At 38.9% G+C, this 17,309-nt stretch overlaps 1 protein-coding gene across 1 annotated transcript in view; it reads left to right on the top strand.

The window, feature by feature from the left end:
- The window catches only part of SLX4IP (SLX4 interacting protein), a 92,687-nt gene that overhangs the window by 12,037 nt on the left and 63,341 nt on the right, over nt 1–17,309 (top strand). Inside the window, exon 3 of the mRNA XM_088134559.1 lies at nt 2,589–2,636. Coding sequence (XP_087990685.1) covers nt 2,589–2,636 — 48 coding nt within the window. The remainder of the gene's footprint in view (nt 1–2,588; nt 2,637–17,309) is intronic.

Below are 17,309 nucleotides of genomic sequence, written 5' to 3'. Positions count from 1 at the left end.
CACTTTAAGCACAGGTACCCTTTGCTTTAAAATAGGTTATGATTTAAAGTTCCACAGTCATGTTTTAAATTATGAACCTGCTGTTCCTGCTCTTTGATCCAAATCTTTGTATCAGATCTTAGTAATCATTTTATAGTCCTAGATTTAGCTCTTGCTCCTGGAGGCCTACATGCAATTGCTTCAAAGTCTATCTAGACCTGTGAATAATTCTGCCTAAATCTTTGGTAGGACACCATTTATAAAGGTGTTCTTTGCATGGTCATTCCATTTCAGGTTGTACCTTTCCATTGTGCAGGGGAAAAAAATTCAAACATATTTGTGTGTATGTACACAGACCCAGAGTGTTAGTTTCTATAGGGGGAGGTGTCCTTTTTTTTTTTTTTTTTTAAGTCTAAATTCTGCCACAGTAGTTCGTCACTGTTGGGTCCCCTTTTGGCTCTTTCCTTTGCTCTTTATTCCAGAGTTTATCTCCACAAGCTTTTATCCTGTCCTGTTTGGTTTTGAATTCTGGAAACATTTGCTTTTAATTACACAGTCCTCACCCTTCCGTCAGACAGTTAAGCAATGAATGCAAAGATAAGTAATAAAGAATCTGCTGTATTTTTCCCAGGAATTGAGGAATGTAGAAAGCATTTTGGTTTCTCTGATGAATGGCCTGTGTGTGTGTGTGTGTGTGTGTGTGTGTGTGTGTGTGTTTTCCTCCCCTGGTCTTAAGCATGATTCTGGGCAGTGTCTGGGGACCTCCAAGGAAAGATAAAAAAATTATGCAGTAGATGGTACAGGATAGAGTATTTGAATCTAGCATTGGTTTCTCTGTCAGCAGGGGGAAAAGGGCCTCACTGTAATACTGTGCATTAAAATAAAGACTTCCTTGAGTCAAATTTGACTCCTGCTAATTGCCTTGATACGTCCATGTAATTCTCTTGGCAGTAATATGGAGGAAATGGACTATTGCCTTTTTCTCAGATGTTTTTTCAACATTTTGGTCTAGCCCGGGCAGGTGAGTTAAGCGGACAGGGGAGAACTGTAACAGTCACATGACACCTATATTGTGGGTGTTGCGTTGCTTGAAGAGAAGGTGGCATTAGGTGTGTCAGATGTACCTGTAAGTTCTATGAGGTAGTCCAGACAAGAAGCACAACCAGGAGTACTAGCTCTATCTTAATTGCAAGGTTACATTAAGAGAATCTTGCAAGTCTAAAAGTCTTTCTCCCTTCCTCTCCTTTTACTCTCTAGAAAACTAGGGAGAGTCCCTTCTGAAATGTTTCCCCTGTTCTTACTCTTTCTGTGGGCTGAGACATCTTTTACATGCCGGTTATCCAATCTGCAGCTCTCCCTCCTGTCTTCCAAGGTCATTCCCACATACCATTACAGGACTTCACTATCAAGTCAGCTGCTGGTCCCTCCTCCATCCATTTCGAGGGAGGGTCCAAAGATGGAAGCATGTCTAAAGTGTTAAACTGTTCTCATGATCCTCAGTCCTTACTGTGAATAGGAGAGTACCCAAATAGAAGTTGGTACCAATCTGAAACTCCCTGCCTTTTTCCCTCCTACAATTTGAGCTTCTTGGCTTCAGTATACACTTGACAATCATAGAATCAAACAGATGGAATGGTAGATTTAAATCATAAATAATCAAACAACATAAATCATAAATAATCATAAAAATAATAAAAATAAAAAAGCATGAATAATCTAACAATAGTAAACCAGTCTTGAAACGTTGCAAACTGTAACATTATTTGCAATGCTCTCTTTTAAACAGAAGTTTTGATCAGAAGTGTTCTTTAGGTATAGGTAGTAATATTTTTCTTTGTTTAATTCTTTCTTAAATAGAACAGTGTACTAGGATATAGCAAAACACTTTCCTTAAATGGATTGTAATATAGAAACATCAATACTTTAATTATACCTTGTAAATATAATAGTTAAAAAGTGTGCATTTCTCTAATTCCAAACTTTCAACTATTTGTAATAGTTTATCTTTAATATATCTCATTATATATAATCTGTTCTTGACTTAGTTTATATTGGCACTGATATAGCCTTTTTAACAGACGGTTTATGATGGTGAGGCAAATAGGACCCAACTAGGAAGGTTATGACAATAAATATGCACTCTCAGTAGAAAAATCTTACACCTTTGTCTTACTATATATTTCTTTTAGGAAGACCTAAGTAACACGTAGGATCTTTGGATGAAATTGCCATTGCTGACAGTTTTGGATCTAGACATCTGAAGTTGCCATGTTTGGGAAATACTACTGTGGTGTTTCTCCCCTTGTCCTAATAAGTAATTATATGTCTATTTGACAGCAAATGCTAAAGATGTGCTATTTTCTATACCAATAATTGCAAAAAATGAATTGATCTGGGGAAATGTTTTAAAACCCCAAGCAAACTAGTTAAACATATTACATCTATTCTGTGCCTATCTGTAGTTCTGTTGTAAGCTACAAAGTGAAGAGAAACCAAATGATATATATTCATAAGCATGCTTCTCACATTTGAGCATTATGGTATGTGGGGTTCAGTGTCCTTAATTATCACAGGTTTCCTAAAGTGATACTTCTTTTATTTATCTTAAGATTTCATCAGCAGAGGCTACCATGACTTTGGACAAATTGGTTATCAAGGTAAGCTGATTATTGATGTAGACAGAAAACCAATGCATGAGAACTTCCTGTTGGATTTTATGGGAATAAATCTTGTTGCTTTAACAGGAGATTTTTTTGCTTACATTGAAATGCACTTCTGTCTGATTCTAATATGTATCCCTTTGGTGTCAGGTTAGCATAACAAATGACAGTCCAGCCCGCTAATTATATGGCTATCTAAGATGGAGTGGGTATGTATAAATTCAAGGAAAGGCTTATGACTGAAACTTATCATAAAAACAAACTATGTTTGTGACCAGCCAAAGAATAAAATTTATCGTGCTGACTGTTCAGTCAGCTATTGGTAAAATATATTAATGGACTGGATCCAAACAACCATGAGTGGAGATATGATAGGCAGTAAAACTGTTCTGCAAACTATTCTACAAAGACTTCGTGCTGAGTGCTGAAATAATCTCAACCTATTCTCAATTTTAAATGGATAAGAAGCTTATTTTTATTTGATAAAACAAATGGTAGAGGCCTTGAGGTTTGACAAAAAAATCATGTAGTGTTATAAATGATTGTTTCTATAACAGTTTATATACTTCTGCTTCTTTCTCGTGTTTAGATAGGAAAGAAAAAATCCTTTGATTCCAATGTCACTCTTTTTTTTTTTTTTTTGCATTGTTCTTGCTGAAAATATAAAAGAAGTCTTGCATGTACGGGTAGTGCTCGGTTAGCAACCACTTGTTCAGCAACCGTTCGAAGTTATGATGGGGCTGAACAAGTGATACTTACAACTGTAAGTATCCAGCTGTCCCAGCACCCCCACGGTCACGTGATCACAATCTGGGTACCTGGCAACCAGCTCGCACTTACAACGGTTGCAGCATCATGTGGTCGCCATTTGTGACTTTCCCTCCTGGCTTCCCACAAGCAAAGTCAGTGGGGAAGCCAGAAGGGAAGGTCGCAAGTCACTCTAGTTATTTGCTCACACTTCTGTGGCTTTTTTCCCCTGAAGAGCCTGGCTACGCAGGAGGGTAAGCAGGTGGCTACTCGCAGCACCCCCCTGCTTACGGCAGCCACCTGCTTACTCTCTCATACCCTCACATCCTGGCTCTGCAGCACTTGCACTGTACTGGCCACCCGCGCATTCTCCTGCACCCTCCTTCACCTGGCAATGGCCACTTACCTGCCCGCTGGCGAGCTGCCTAGGATTTGCAACTTCCTGCCAGCTTCTCCATTGGCTTTGGTTGTTGGAAGTTGGCAGGAAGTTGCAAGGAAGTCCTCGCTTAACGACCTGTGATCCTTGCTTAACAACGGCAATGAAGAGTGCCGTGATTGCCATTGCTGAGTGGATCAGTCATGTGATGTTGTGCTTTATGACTGCATTGCTTAGCGACAGAAATTCTTGTCCCAATTGCTGTCGTAACCTGAGGACTACCTGTATTGATTCAGAGATGTCCATAGAAGCCTGAGGTTTTGTCAGAATGACTAAAAGTGCATTGTCACATCATGATACAAGCTCCACCATTTACACTGAGTACGCGCAACAGTGTGACACATGTGCAGAAGAGTGCTTTTTAACATTTGACCTCCTCTTGCTCACCCTGTGGAGGCTCAAGAGTTGAACATGCCTTTCAGCATGTGAAAGGCATTTTTGCTTGTAGCTGAATGTTTTGTCATTTTCAAGTAATGTTTTTGCAAGCAAAAATATCCTGTGAAAAGATAGTAATTAAGTTTAGGTATTTGAATAAAATCTCTGTGCTCCTTGTGCAGTTTTCCCATGTCAGCTGTGTAAATCTTTCAGAGAACACTTGATTTTTATTGTCTTGGGAGTAATTGCACAATGGGTGGTCAATTTGTATTACTTTACTAAAGGCTGTATGCAATTCTTCATGTTTCCTTTTGCAGCTTTTAAAGAGAGAGCAGATATTATTATCTTAACCCTTTTGTTGGACTTTCAGAGTTAAATATTAAACTTCATATTTATGCTGTTCAGACATACTGTAGCCCTGATGCTCGAAGAAGCATGCAACTGACTTTGAGTATTAATACTTTCTGCCATTATGTGACTTTACTAAATGTTAAGTAAGTCCTGAGGGCATCCAGCCCCATTGTGCTTACAGTATTAAGAAGGCAAGTACTTGGGAGCACTGAGTTTCCTATGAGTATGGTGCTTTTCATTTACCCCTTGCTGACTACAGCTTACCTTTTCCTCACAACTGATATTGGTATTATAAGATTATTGTAGTATGGAAATTCTTGGATTTTGAACTTCCAAAGTGGTTTATTTCAGAATAGTTCCACTGTGTTTAGTGGAGTAGCTGTAGTTAGTGGCTTGAAGCATTTAACTTAAATATTACATGCAATTAAGTCATTGGAAGATAGGGGGTGGAGCAATTCAATCGGCATTTATATTTCCTCACTTGAATGCATTTAAAACTTTTGCAATGATGACAGGTACTCCCAAAAATGTAGTCATGTTTATCACAGGAGCAAGATAACAAATGCTTGGCTGTGAGACCAATAATTTATTATTACATGAATTTTTTAGATGATAATCTAGTTCCAGGTCCCAGACTGATGAAGATTCAGGAGGCTGAAGCAACTGGAAGCTTATCACTCAGAAGATCCGCCTCTTTGCTGCTTCACAGGGAGGCTATAGAAAGAAAATCAGAAAGTTTCCACCTTGATGTACTTGGGGATATATTGGTTCTAAATGGAAAATTGTTCAATTGCTGGTAATTGAACAATTGCTGGTAATCCCATCTCAATACATCTTGCTAAAGAAAACTCTGTAAGAGTTGTGCTTGGAAAAAAAATAACTTTTTGGTTTTAGGCAGCTCCCAAAGAATTTTCAGAACTTCACGTATACAGTACATTCTTAAACTCTTAACCTCTAGCAATTTCCATCCCCTTCTGTACTTTTGAATCCGCAACACCGAATAACTTCTTCCCAGCTCACTGAAAATGGTGTCATATGCCACTAACTGTAATTTAAACTATGAGATGAGCTTATCCACATTAAATGATAATTAACAATTGCTCCTCAAGACTTTTTCTCCATGGTTAACAAGTGTCTCTGGGTCACTAGTTAGAATGAGTAAAGCCTTGCCTGCATGGTACTGAAACTGTGGGCTTTTACCAGCACTCTCAATAGAAAGGTATGACAGTCTAGTCATCTTCTGTCAACATTCAGTATTATTCATCGGCTGCTACCTTAATTTCCACCAAGGACCACATCTGGTCGGGGTAGACAGCTGTTGCTATTTTAGATCCCCAGCAGAGCAGAGCTAATTTTATGACAGAGCTCCAAACCATGTTGTGGCCTGCAGACCACTGACTCATACACAATAAGGCCAACTCATGTGATGAGAGGAATGGTGTAAGAAGGAATGTTAGACTGATGAATGGAGTCCTGATTTCTTAGGAGGCTTGTGACTACCCATTCTGTACTGAGAGTCCAGAAGTTGTTACAGTTGTTGATTAGCAAGCTTGTGTGGACTTGTAGTACAGTGTAGAAATTCAGACATTGATAGACTTAACATCTCAATTTATTTAGGCAGTTTTACTGCAGGATAGTTTAAGCAGAACAGTGACTTCCAAAGGCAGGTTTATTTAGTATACCCTCAGTATGGCTTCCACAAAATGTGATTTATTTAAAAATACAGATAATATAATTCTGCTTTTTATTTAATGAAAACATATCCATAAACATTTTACAGAGAATCATAGTTTCATCATTTGGTATCTCTGAATACCTCCATCCTTACTGATATGGATTCCATATATTGTGCTAAAATTCTGTGTTTATTTGAAAACAACCCCTTTTAATCAGAATGGGATTTATGTATGTATACACATGCATGGAGTTGCCCTATGATTCACTAGATTATACAAAACAGAGTGTCAGTTTTTCTTCTGTTCGCCCATGGAGAAAAGTCAACATTTTCTAGATATGCATGGTCTGGCTGTGGTTCCACTTCCCTCCCTCCCAATGAAGTCATGTTTGGTTGAATCTTGATATTTCACTTTCAAAACTTTTTATGAAGGATTTCTTCTTTGAATACTTTAGAATTGCCAAAATAGTTGAGGGAATGTGGGTATATCAAATAGGTTTCAAATTATAAATCAGTGCTAGTTTGATTGATAATATGCTTGATTTCAAACTGAAATTCAGATTTTGTTTTCTGTGCAAATCATGGATTCTGCTCCGTAATATATTATCTAACATGTTTTCACTCAGAACTGTTTGTAAGGCTCTGGAAAATTCGTCTATTTACGTCTCAGCGGTTTCAAATGTATATTAGGAAGAGAAGATCATCTACGGTCTTAATAGCTTTGCTTCACTAGAGCACATGTATCTTATTAGAAGGTCCCAGAGGATTTCAAAACACTTTCCTGATGCTGTAATGCAATATTTTCTGTAGAGGGAGTAGTTGATCTACATTTGAGCTATAATCTCCAAACCTCGGGTTGAAAATTAATACTACATTCAACAAGGAAAGTTTTACTTTTTTTCTCTCTCTGAAAGGCTGAATTCAAGCATTTCAGTGGCTCCTTGGATGGAATGCGATGCAAAGAGAAGGATGGTACAAAGTAGGCAACATGTAGTGGTTACGGTGATGGATTTGGGGCAGGGAGACCCAGATTGCTAGCCTACCCTCAGCCATCTTGGACCAGTCACTCTCTCTCAGCCCAATCTACTTTACAGGATGGTTGTTGTGAAGAAAGAGAGGAGGAGGGAGTGCCATGCATCCCAGCTTAAGCTCCTGAAGAAAAATTGGGATAGAAATCTAATAACTAAATAAACCCTGTTCAGTTGAATATGAGCCCTCTGAAATGAAGAAATGTATGTTCAAAGGTGAGACTGGTATTATTACCCATGCTGGTCCTTTGTTGTACAGTGGTACCTCTAGTTACAAACTTAATCCGTTCCATGACTCTGGTTGCAACTCGAGTTGGTCTCAAGTCGAGGTAAAGTTTCCCATAAGGTTCAATGTAAATACGGTTAATCCGTTCTGCCCTCCGAATTTGGTCGCACCATGAGGCAAATTTCCCCATAAGGTTCAATGTAAATACGGCTAATCCGCCCTCCGAATTTGGTCGCACCCCGAGGTAAATTTCCCCCATAAGGTTCAATGTAAATATGGCTAAACAGTTCTGAAACATATGCATTTTATTTTTAAACCTCAAAAACCTTCCAAACACCACAAAAACCTTCCAGACGCCACAAAACACACCATAAGCCTCACCGAACGTCTCCTTGCTACCACGATCTCGCCCACAGGAAGCCGCGACTGCGTGGCAGCAGGGAAAATGGTGCGAATCCGGTTCGTAAGTAGAGGCAGAGTTTGCAAGTAGAGGTAAATTTTTGGGGCCGGAGCTGGTCGTATCTTGAAAAATTCGTAAGGAGGGGCGTTCGTAAGTAGAGGTACCACTGTACTACTAAAATGCTGTAAATATAGATTAGCCCTGATTGGGAATGCCTAAAAGAGTAATGTTCTATTTTAGAAAACATACATGTTAACATCTATCAACGGTTTTTAAAAAAACAACAGTGTTGGAATAATATAGATTGAAGCTGCAATCTTGTATGTGCTTATTCCAGAATAAGCACTGTTGAATCCAGTGGGACTCTTCTGGGTTCATTAGATTGGCCTGGGGCTCCCATAGCAAGATGGGGAATGTAAAATAGACATTTTAATCTGGAATAGCCCTGGCCTCTTTTTTTTTTCCCCCTGGAGAAACAATTTTGTTTATTTCAGGGGATCACTAAATTTCATTTTAAAGCTGCATAGACCTCTTATGATGACTTGTTCTTAGCCTCATCAGTAAATGACCTTACAGTTGTGTGTGAGTCTTTGAGGTTGTTCAGCTAGGGTCTTTGGGGCCCCCTGTTAAAGATCATGTCATTTCCTCTGCCTCCCCCTCCCTTCAGTTTCTCCTCTGGTAGGTGTCCCCACCTGCTTAAGTCTTTGTGCTGTTGTCAAAAGAGGGCTGTGTGCAGCTGATGAGGCTTTCCTGCTCTCTGCTGCCCCCTTGAGGAAATGACACTGGCAGTCTCCCTTCCCGCCCCCTTCCACCCTAATAAACAAACTCTTGCTTAAGCGGAGAAGGCGCTCTTGCGATCTCTGATGAAAATGATAGCAGTAATTAAAATCTGAAATATTAAATGCTCTCCCACAAAAACAAGTTTTTGAGTTCTCTGCACTTCCTTAAGGCATTCTCTTGAAGGCTTTAAAGTCGACTCCTAATAAAACTCGGATCATTTCCCCATTTCCCACTTGTTCCCCTGAGAAATTCTTCCCTTGCCAGGCAGTGTGTTTTTTCTGTCTTTTGGAGTCCTATCAGTGAGCTTGGCCCTCTGTTAAGCCAGGATGCATGCAAACTGTAGAAGATTATAGCCTGGCTCCTTTAAAATACCAAGCTAAGTGCATCCTTTTCCTGTTGTCCTATTATATTTTCCTTTCTCCTTTCAAGTTTGATTGTATTAGTTTTTCTGTCATATGTATTTTGATCACTTAGCTGCCAAAATCCAGTTTTGTCTTTCTGGCGGGTAACTTGAGCTGATATCTAACATGCTTAAAACTCCTTACAGTTAATGATTTTTTCAGGTTTGTCTGATTTGAACTGGGCCTTCTGAATTGTGAAGAAAATAGCTTTTTCTAACATGTGTACATTAGTTTGGGGGCAGTTGGGAGATTTCCAGAATTTTGAAAGACATATTGTCTCTTTCATAACTGGTTAGTGAAGGCACTTATTTACCTGAAGGGAACTGGTCAGGTTGCTTCAGGTTGCTCTTCAGCTCATTTTTTTCTCTTTTCTGGACAGATCAGCCCTCTTTAAAACAAGGGAACCACCTTTTTTACATTCTGAGATGTATGGGGGTTGGTGCTTGACTTTGTAGCATGCTAGTGTCTGTCTGTCTGTCTACCTACCCACCCACCCAACCAGTTATTAGTTTATTAAAATAAATAGTCACCTGGGCAAGGGAGACTGCTGGACACTGTGGAAATGTCTTTGAGGCCCCTGCTGCCAAAAGGCATCGGGTTACATATCTTGCTTTAGTTTAGTTTGGCTTCCCTTTAATCCTTGAGGGGAGAGATTCCCAGGATCCAAAGATTTAAAGCCGCCTATGAAATTTGGTTGCTTTTTCCAGTTTGTAACTTGTAACTGTTCATGGGAGGATGGACAAGATGGCTAAAGGGTCACTTCCACTGAGAAATACAGCTGAGATTAAACAAGTCTCCCTGTAAACAGTCCCCATATATCTGGTTCATGGCTGCTAATCTAAAATCTTTAGGCCTTGGTTAAATTATGCTATTGGCAAGCCTGCTTTGAAAAATTTGACTCTAGGCCTCCAAGTGCTCTTTTTTTCTCTCAAGAAGAAGAAAAAGGGAATGACCCCCATGAAGTCTTCCCCCATCAGTGACAGCAGTTGAAAGTCTCTATGCTAGATGGTGATCCCCTAGAGAAGAATAGCAGAAGAGATGGACTCATCTTCTGTATGGTTGAGGAACACTTTAAGTGTCATCTTGCTGTGTAAGAACTATGTTTGTGTAGATGGCTCTTATGTGGCTGAGGTAAATGTTTAAAAATGTCTGACCATATGAATATGGACCAATTGCTTATATCCTGGCTATCAAATCAGTACTCTGTTAGGAAGTGAGTGTATTGAGTGTGTGTGTGTGTGTGTGTGTGTGAGGGAGACTGATTTTTTGGAAGCAGCCTTTGGTGAAGGTGTTTTATCAAGGTTTTATTTAAGCCCCCAAAGTACTGGATTATGTCTGTATTGAAATAGGGAGCTGGAAAAAGAAAATCTTGTGCTAAAGCAGATTTATTCTCTTTAAAAAGAATTGGGTTAATAAAATGGCAGCCATTGGAGAAAAATCATTCAGGAGTCAGGCGGTGCCTAAATCATCATCATCATCAAACAACATCTGCCTGTCCCAGGTCCTTGAGAAGGACTCAATAGATGGGTAAAAATGCCAAATCCAGTCTAAACATTTGGCTGACTATGCGACCAACAATAATAATAATTCATGTTTGTTTTATGTAATAATAGCTATATGAAAAAATGTCTTCTTTCATTAAATGATGTTTTAAAAATAGCTTATAGTTAAAATAAATCTTGCATTGAATACATCAGAAGGAAGTCACACTAGCCCAACTTTCATATGAAGCTGAGCTACATCATAGTTTAGAGTCATAAGCATAAATCCTTCACGTGTCTATTTTCCCCAACTTTCCATCTCTGCATGCCTGTGAGAAGCAAATGAGAAGATTTTGCTTTCATTTTCAACAAACTGTGGCTTGTCATTATTTTTTAATTAGGGCCAACTCTGGTTAATGTTGCCTGTGCATTATTTTAAAGAAGCATAAGAAATGGGAAAGTACTGGAACTGGAAAGCTGTAATCTATTGAAATTCGTGTGGCTTGCTATTAATATTATTAAGGTCATAAAATAACTTTTGTGTATTTGGAAATTTTGTCCCTTTCATTTTATATTGTATAAAGATCTAAACTAATAACCTTGGGTTGTTTTGAAAAACCATAGTTAACCCAAAGTTTATCCCAGTTCAAACCTTTAGTTAGCTGAAAATGCAAGTGATTTCTTTGTAGCTGTATCACTTCATGAAAGTCATGAAAGAAATTGACACTAATGGGAGAAAATCACACCCAGCTTGCAGTTTCTTCATGTGGACTTCCTTTCTGTTATTAATATTTTCTCCTGACTGATTTCCTACATACATGGGTTAGCTACATTAATTCATTTGTGTAGAGAGGAAGTGGATTTGGTTTTACTTCTGTAAGAATCATGATGTTCTTTCACATCATTAACAAAAATTCTTAGGCGAAACATGACTGTGCAAAAAGATTTTCAGGCTTCATTTCCACATTTGATGTTGTCTTATATAGCAAGCATTGTGATTCATGACTTATGGGGAAGCCTCTTTGTAATGCTGAGTAATGATCAGCTGACTCTTAACAGTCATGAGTTCATTCTATATTTTACTTCATTATTATTAGTTTAACTAAAGCCATCAGAGGTCTAATTCAGTCTTTCCCAACCTGGGGACTTTGAGATGTATTGAACTACAACTTGCAGTGTTCCATTGTGGGTAGGAATTCCAGGAGCTGTGGTCCTGCACAGTTCGAAGGCCCTGGGCTGGGGAAGGAAAGCCTGTTATGCAATCGCTGTTGTATAAGCCACTTCATTGTGATAGATTACTCAGCTGCACTTGCCTATTAAAAATAAATTAAGGAACTGAAAATCTATCTGAAAGGAAGGCGTAGCACATGTACTCTGGAAATGTCTTTGGAGTTTGTTCGGCTGAATGCTTCTGCTGCAAATGGTATAATTCCTGATGCTGCATGAAATCAAATAAAGCCACCTAGATGGTTTATGGATACGTTTGACGCCTTCTGTATATTTGTTGGCATGCCACATGAACTGTAAATGGAAATGAAACTTGCCTTCTTTCTTTTGCAGAGTGTTCTAGGTTTCTGTGAAACTTGCCAGACCTCTGTGTCTAGCTGTCACTTCTCAAGACGTGTTTTTTCTTTTTCAGTTATTGAGAAGTAGCCCTCCCCCAAACGTTCCTGATTATCGAAATAGTTCTTGCCTGGTACAACATGAGTCTCACTGATCAGACTGAAGTTCCTGAAGATGAGCTCGTCCTTGTGCATCTTTTATTTAGAGAGCTCAGAGCTTAGAAAACTCCATTAAGTTCAGCAGGACTTTCTCTCAGTGTTCCCTGCAGAGGGCCCTCATCAGTTAGTACTGTATTCTTTGTAGGACACCCACTTGTTAGCCTAGTTTTCTGTTTCTAATCCAGCGGATGGCACTCTCTTTTGAACGCAAGACATCATGGCCAGGTGTTCACCCCAAACACCAGTCAGATCTTGCAAAGTCTTGTGTCATATTGCTGTAGTCTTGTGAGATTTCTGTAACGTCATAAAAGTTCTCTTAAAATTTCACCTTTGTTGCACAAGTTTGTCAAGATTCGTGCTTTGATTTAACTTTTTTTTTTTAGGATATGGGAATATATTTGGGGGTCTGGTAAATTCTCTGACCCCCTACAGTATCATGTTGCTAAGCTTTATTCTAAGCTTGTTTCATAAAACAGATTGCTATTATGAGTTAAAATTTATCACTAAGTTCAATCAAGCGTATATAGAAGTGTCTGTCTTACCTAATAGGTGATGTTTAGAGTCATGATACCTGTTTATTGAACAGATTTCACTGGTCTGTGGTCACATATTTATTTAATTATTTGAGCCTAGATAGCATCACTGAAGCAATGAGCATGAAACTGAGCAAACTCAGGAAGGCAGTGAAGGACAGGAGGGCCTGGTGCGATATGGTTCATGGGGTCACGAAGAGTCGGACAAGACTTAACGACTGAACAACAACTTCCCATGCCATTCCAATAGCTTGACTGTTCCATAATTATTCCATTTAATTATGAATGGGCTTGTATAGCAAACAACCTACCCCTTTAAGTTGCATCACAGAGACATTCAGTAGCCAAAAGAGGAAAGATGAACAGTTGTCATAGGTGCAAGGAGACAAAGGGTGGCTTCAAGCAAAGAGGTACAGTGTTTACTTCATTAAATCTTCATAAATCGGGAAGGGACTAGCAGAAAAACACTAAGTGGAATGTAAGTAAGGTGGGTGCTCTGATCTGTCCACCGTAGGAACTAGTGCCTGTGTGAATCAAGCTGCTGCTAGCTAATACCAACTTGAATAGCTTGTCATATTTGAGTTCTCTGGGGAGACGCACATATCATACAGATCTTTACAGTTTCTTTGCTTATTTATTTAATACATTTATATGGTCACTCATCTCATATACACAACTCTGGGCAGCTAACAATTAAAAGTGAAATAAAAACAGAATAAAAACTAGCAAAATTTAAAAAGCAAGAATAAATAGCATAAAATAGCAGCTGAGAATACTCATAACATCCCACAGTTAAATTAACTATGAAACGGGTTCACCCATACGTATTATCAGGGCCCCAGGCTAGATAGCAAAGCCAGGTTTTTAATGTCTTGCAAAAGGTCAGCAGGGTTGGGGCAATTTACAATAATCAAAATTTACAATTTCCAATTACAAAAATCTTTACAATTTCCTCGTTATTCAATACAACTATAAATGCAAGAGGAAAGACCTGCAGGAGAAGAAAGTGCAGTTAAAATATTTTGTTCCTGTTTTTTTTTTTTTTAAACTTTCACTTCCCGAATTAAATGCCAAATACTTCTGATCTTTAAACAGGCTAACTTTTTTTACAGTAGTGGGATCATTCATTCAGTGGTACTTCACTCTGCCAATTGCACAATTGGGGGGAGGAGACCTGACTGTTCCCTCCCTCTGCAGCCTCTGCTCCATCTCCCAACTTTTAGAGCAGATTTGGGCAGGGAACACACAGGAGATGTGAAGGAGGGTCTAGAAAGATGATTTATTTTTGAAAAATGGGAAATTTCAATTAATTCAAAATGGAGGTCCGAGAATCATGATTGAGGGAGCCAGCTCTTCCTTAGCTATACTGGTTTCCAATCTGTTTCCTGATCCAATTCAATGTTGGTAATTATTTCAAATGCCCAGAATTTTCTTTTGAGAGCTAAACGAATGATCTGAAGGGCTATACTGCATATTCCCAGGAGGCCCAGTTGAAACCAACAGTGGGCAGGAGCTGAATGAAAAGCGAGTGGGGCCCCTCTTTTTTCTGGCACCACATTTTTCTAATCATGTCCCTTCTTTTTTCCTCTCTTTCTGCTTCACCCTGACTTTCTCTTTTCCTGTGGATCTCACCCAGCAGGCTGCCAGAGATCTGACCTGATTTCTTGCCAATCATTTTTGTAATTAGGTTGAGGGCTACATGCAATCATTAGGGAATGGATCGCCCATCCCTTTCCTAAATAGGTTAGGATCAGAGGATCTCAGAGTACGTCTTCATCCAGGCTGCTTGTTGTGAGCCTGAGATTAATTGGACAAGTGGCAGCCAGAGAGATGCTTCTGTCAGCTGTGGTGTCGTCTGTCTTGGGTTCTTCCCAGGGAGGCTTGCCCAAAGCTGACATTGTTATGTCTGGGCCACCAGGCAAAGTTAGTCGAGCAGTTTGATGACATTCCTAATTTTTTCAACGTATTTTTACATGGATTACTTTTGGCAAAGTTTATTTTACAGATGTTACCTTTTTTGCTGCTGCTGCTACTGCATAGGCTCTAATTACATTTGCAAAGGGAATCTGTCCTTTTGTCAATAAAGTTATACATTCTGTCTGCAGTGTGGACTTGCTATGTAGCATTTTATTGAGTAGTTAAGTTTACACAAAGTTGTAGTAGGCAGTAGTAGCAAAACAGAGAAACTGGGTGTTCTGGATATCATAATCTAAGATTTCTGGACATTTGGGAATGGTTCTGCTGAATGGTTCTGTTTTTATTCAGCAAGCAAGCCGCTGCAATTTATTATTATTATGGTTGGTCACACAGTCAACCAGATGTTTAGACTGGATTTGGCATTTTTATCTATCTGTTGAGTCCTTCCCAAGGACCTGGGATAAGCAGATGTTGTTTGATGATGTTTAATGTATCGTCGCAGGATGTAAACTGTTCCAAGTAAAACGGCTTTTTGCAATTGACTGATGGTGATTTTGTCAGTGCTGATGGTCTTCAAGTGGTGCTCCAGATGTTTTGGGATTGCACCCAAGGCATCTATTACTGTTGGTACTATCTTTGCTTTCTTTTGCCACAGTCGTTCTACTTCTATTTGCAGGTCTTTATATTTTGTGATTTTTTCCAGTTCTTCCTTTCTTTTTATTACTACTACTACTACTACTACTACTACTATATACAGGCTTAGAAGTCTGTTCCCTTTAGCCCACAGAAGAACTCCATAAAAAGCATGGGGGACTCTAGTTTCTGTTGCTATAGCAACGGGAATTTTATGCTAGTTAATTTGAATACAGTGAGACAGTGTGTGTACATATAGTGTGTATGGTATACAAAAATGCACACACATACTCGAGAGAGTTTTCTTACAGGCTTTTCCACATAAGAAACATGTTCACCCTTTATTCTTCCCTGTATTGAATTATTTAACAATTAGCTGTATCTTAATGATGACTTTGGAAATACTGTTTCATACTGCAACATGAAACCTTTTAATATTCAAGGATTTTTAATGGGATTTCTTGTGACAAATGGCTTGCTAAGTGGGATAAAATAAATCATTCCTTTAAAAAACATTAATCTTCATGCCTGTGTACAAAAATGGATCTTGCTTCTATGTAAGGTGGAAGCATTTTCAGAAGAAGAGTTTGTATAGAATGGTGGCTTTCAGTTGTAGAAAGGCCTCTGAGCAAAGTGGACATCCCAGTTTCAAAGATCCCTTCTATTCCTGGCATTCTGCTCAACACCACCCATGTAGACTAGAGTACCATCTGGAATAGTATGGGAAATGGCGACAGCTGCAGGGAAGGACAGGAAGTTGTAACTAGGTTTAGTAGCCAAGCTTTGCTGTCTAGCAGCTATTTGGAAAGGCCTAATGGTCACAGTTTCAGTGGGCCTTCCTTTAATCAAGTGTGTTTAGGATTGCATTTTTAAATGGATGTTTACCACAATTATGTAGTTAATAAATACATTCCTTTCAAGTAAGCACCTTTTGGGCCAGCACAGTGACAGCGTCTAATTTCTACGAACTGGATAATTAAAAAAAAAAATCAGTATGGTTTTCAGGGTGGCAGAAGAATGTTGCATTTTTACCTTGGTTCTCCATGGGATGCAGTGAAATGCAGTAGATTTTGGAACGATCTATGATCCCCTGTTCTTGAACAATGTAAATGTATGCAGGATCTCTTCCAAAGTCATCTTATGTTAGCTGGTTTGATTTGTAGTGATGAAATGTACCAGAAACCTTGCATTTTGCAACATATCCATGCTAGGTTTATGTCTGAGTACGTGTGTGTGTGTGTGTGTGTGTGTGTACTTAAGTATATATAGCCAAACTGAATACATATTTTCCTGTTTGTTCTTGCTCCATCTTGCTGGGTGGCAAAAAGTCTGGGAAAGTAAATGGGAAGAGGGCCCAAAATGAAAGAGCTAAGAGACTGGAGGCCCCCTTTTTAGAAAGGGAGGGAATGGAGTGTGTGTGACTATAGTGCACAGAATGAACTGGGGAGGAAAAACAGATTAGGCAGGATGTTTGTGGGTGGGAGGGTAGCATTGTTCTCCATATCACAATTTGAGAAAATAACCAAATTTCCCAACAGTTTTCCATTGAGTATAGTATTTGACTTTAATATATACAAACAGGGTTATATGTTTGCTTGGGTGCTGGACATTCTTGTCCTTTGAAAATCAGATAAGAGTTAACCACAGAATTTTGGTTATTCTTCCATTCTGGCAGACTGAATTAGTTTCTCTTAAAGGAACAAAGAAAAGAAGAAAAAGGCATAATATCACAGGGATCTAATTCTAGGGTAATTTAACATGCTTTCCTCAGTCAAGTGTTGTTAACAATCTATATCATGGCGATTTTCTTAGATGCCATCTGTAAATGACATACTTATTTGAAAAGTACCCAAAACGTTTACAGAAATCTGCTCTTAGGCCAGGGGACAGATTTAAAATCTTCCAGTAACATATATTTATTCAACAATATCTTTGTACGAATGCAGATGCTTGTTTTCAGGCATAA

The sequence above is a fragment of the Python bivittatus genome, unplaced genomic scaffold, assembly GCF_059951505.1.
Source record: "Python bivittatus isolate LINGU-HERP-01145 unplaced genomic scaffold, Pbiv_v1 ctg000020_np1212, whole genome shotgun sequence".
In the NCBI taxonomy this organism is placed as follows: Eukaryota; Metazoa; Chordata; class Lepidosauria; order Squamata; family Pythonidae; genus Python; species Python bivittatus.
This window is presented reverse-complemented; position numbering and strand designations above follow the sequence as displayed.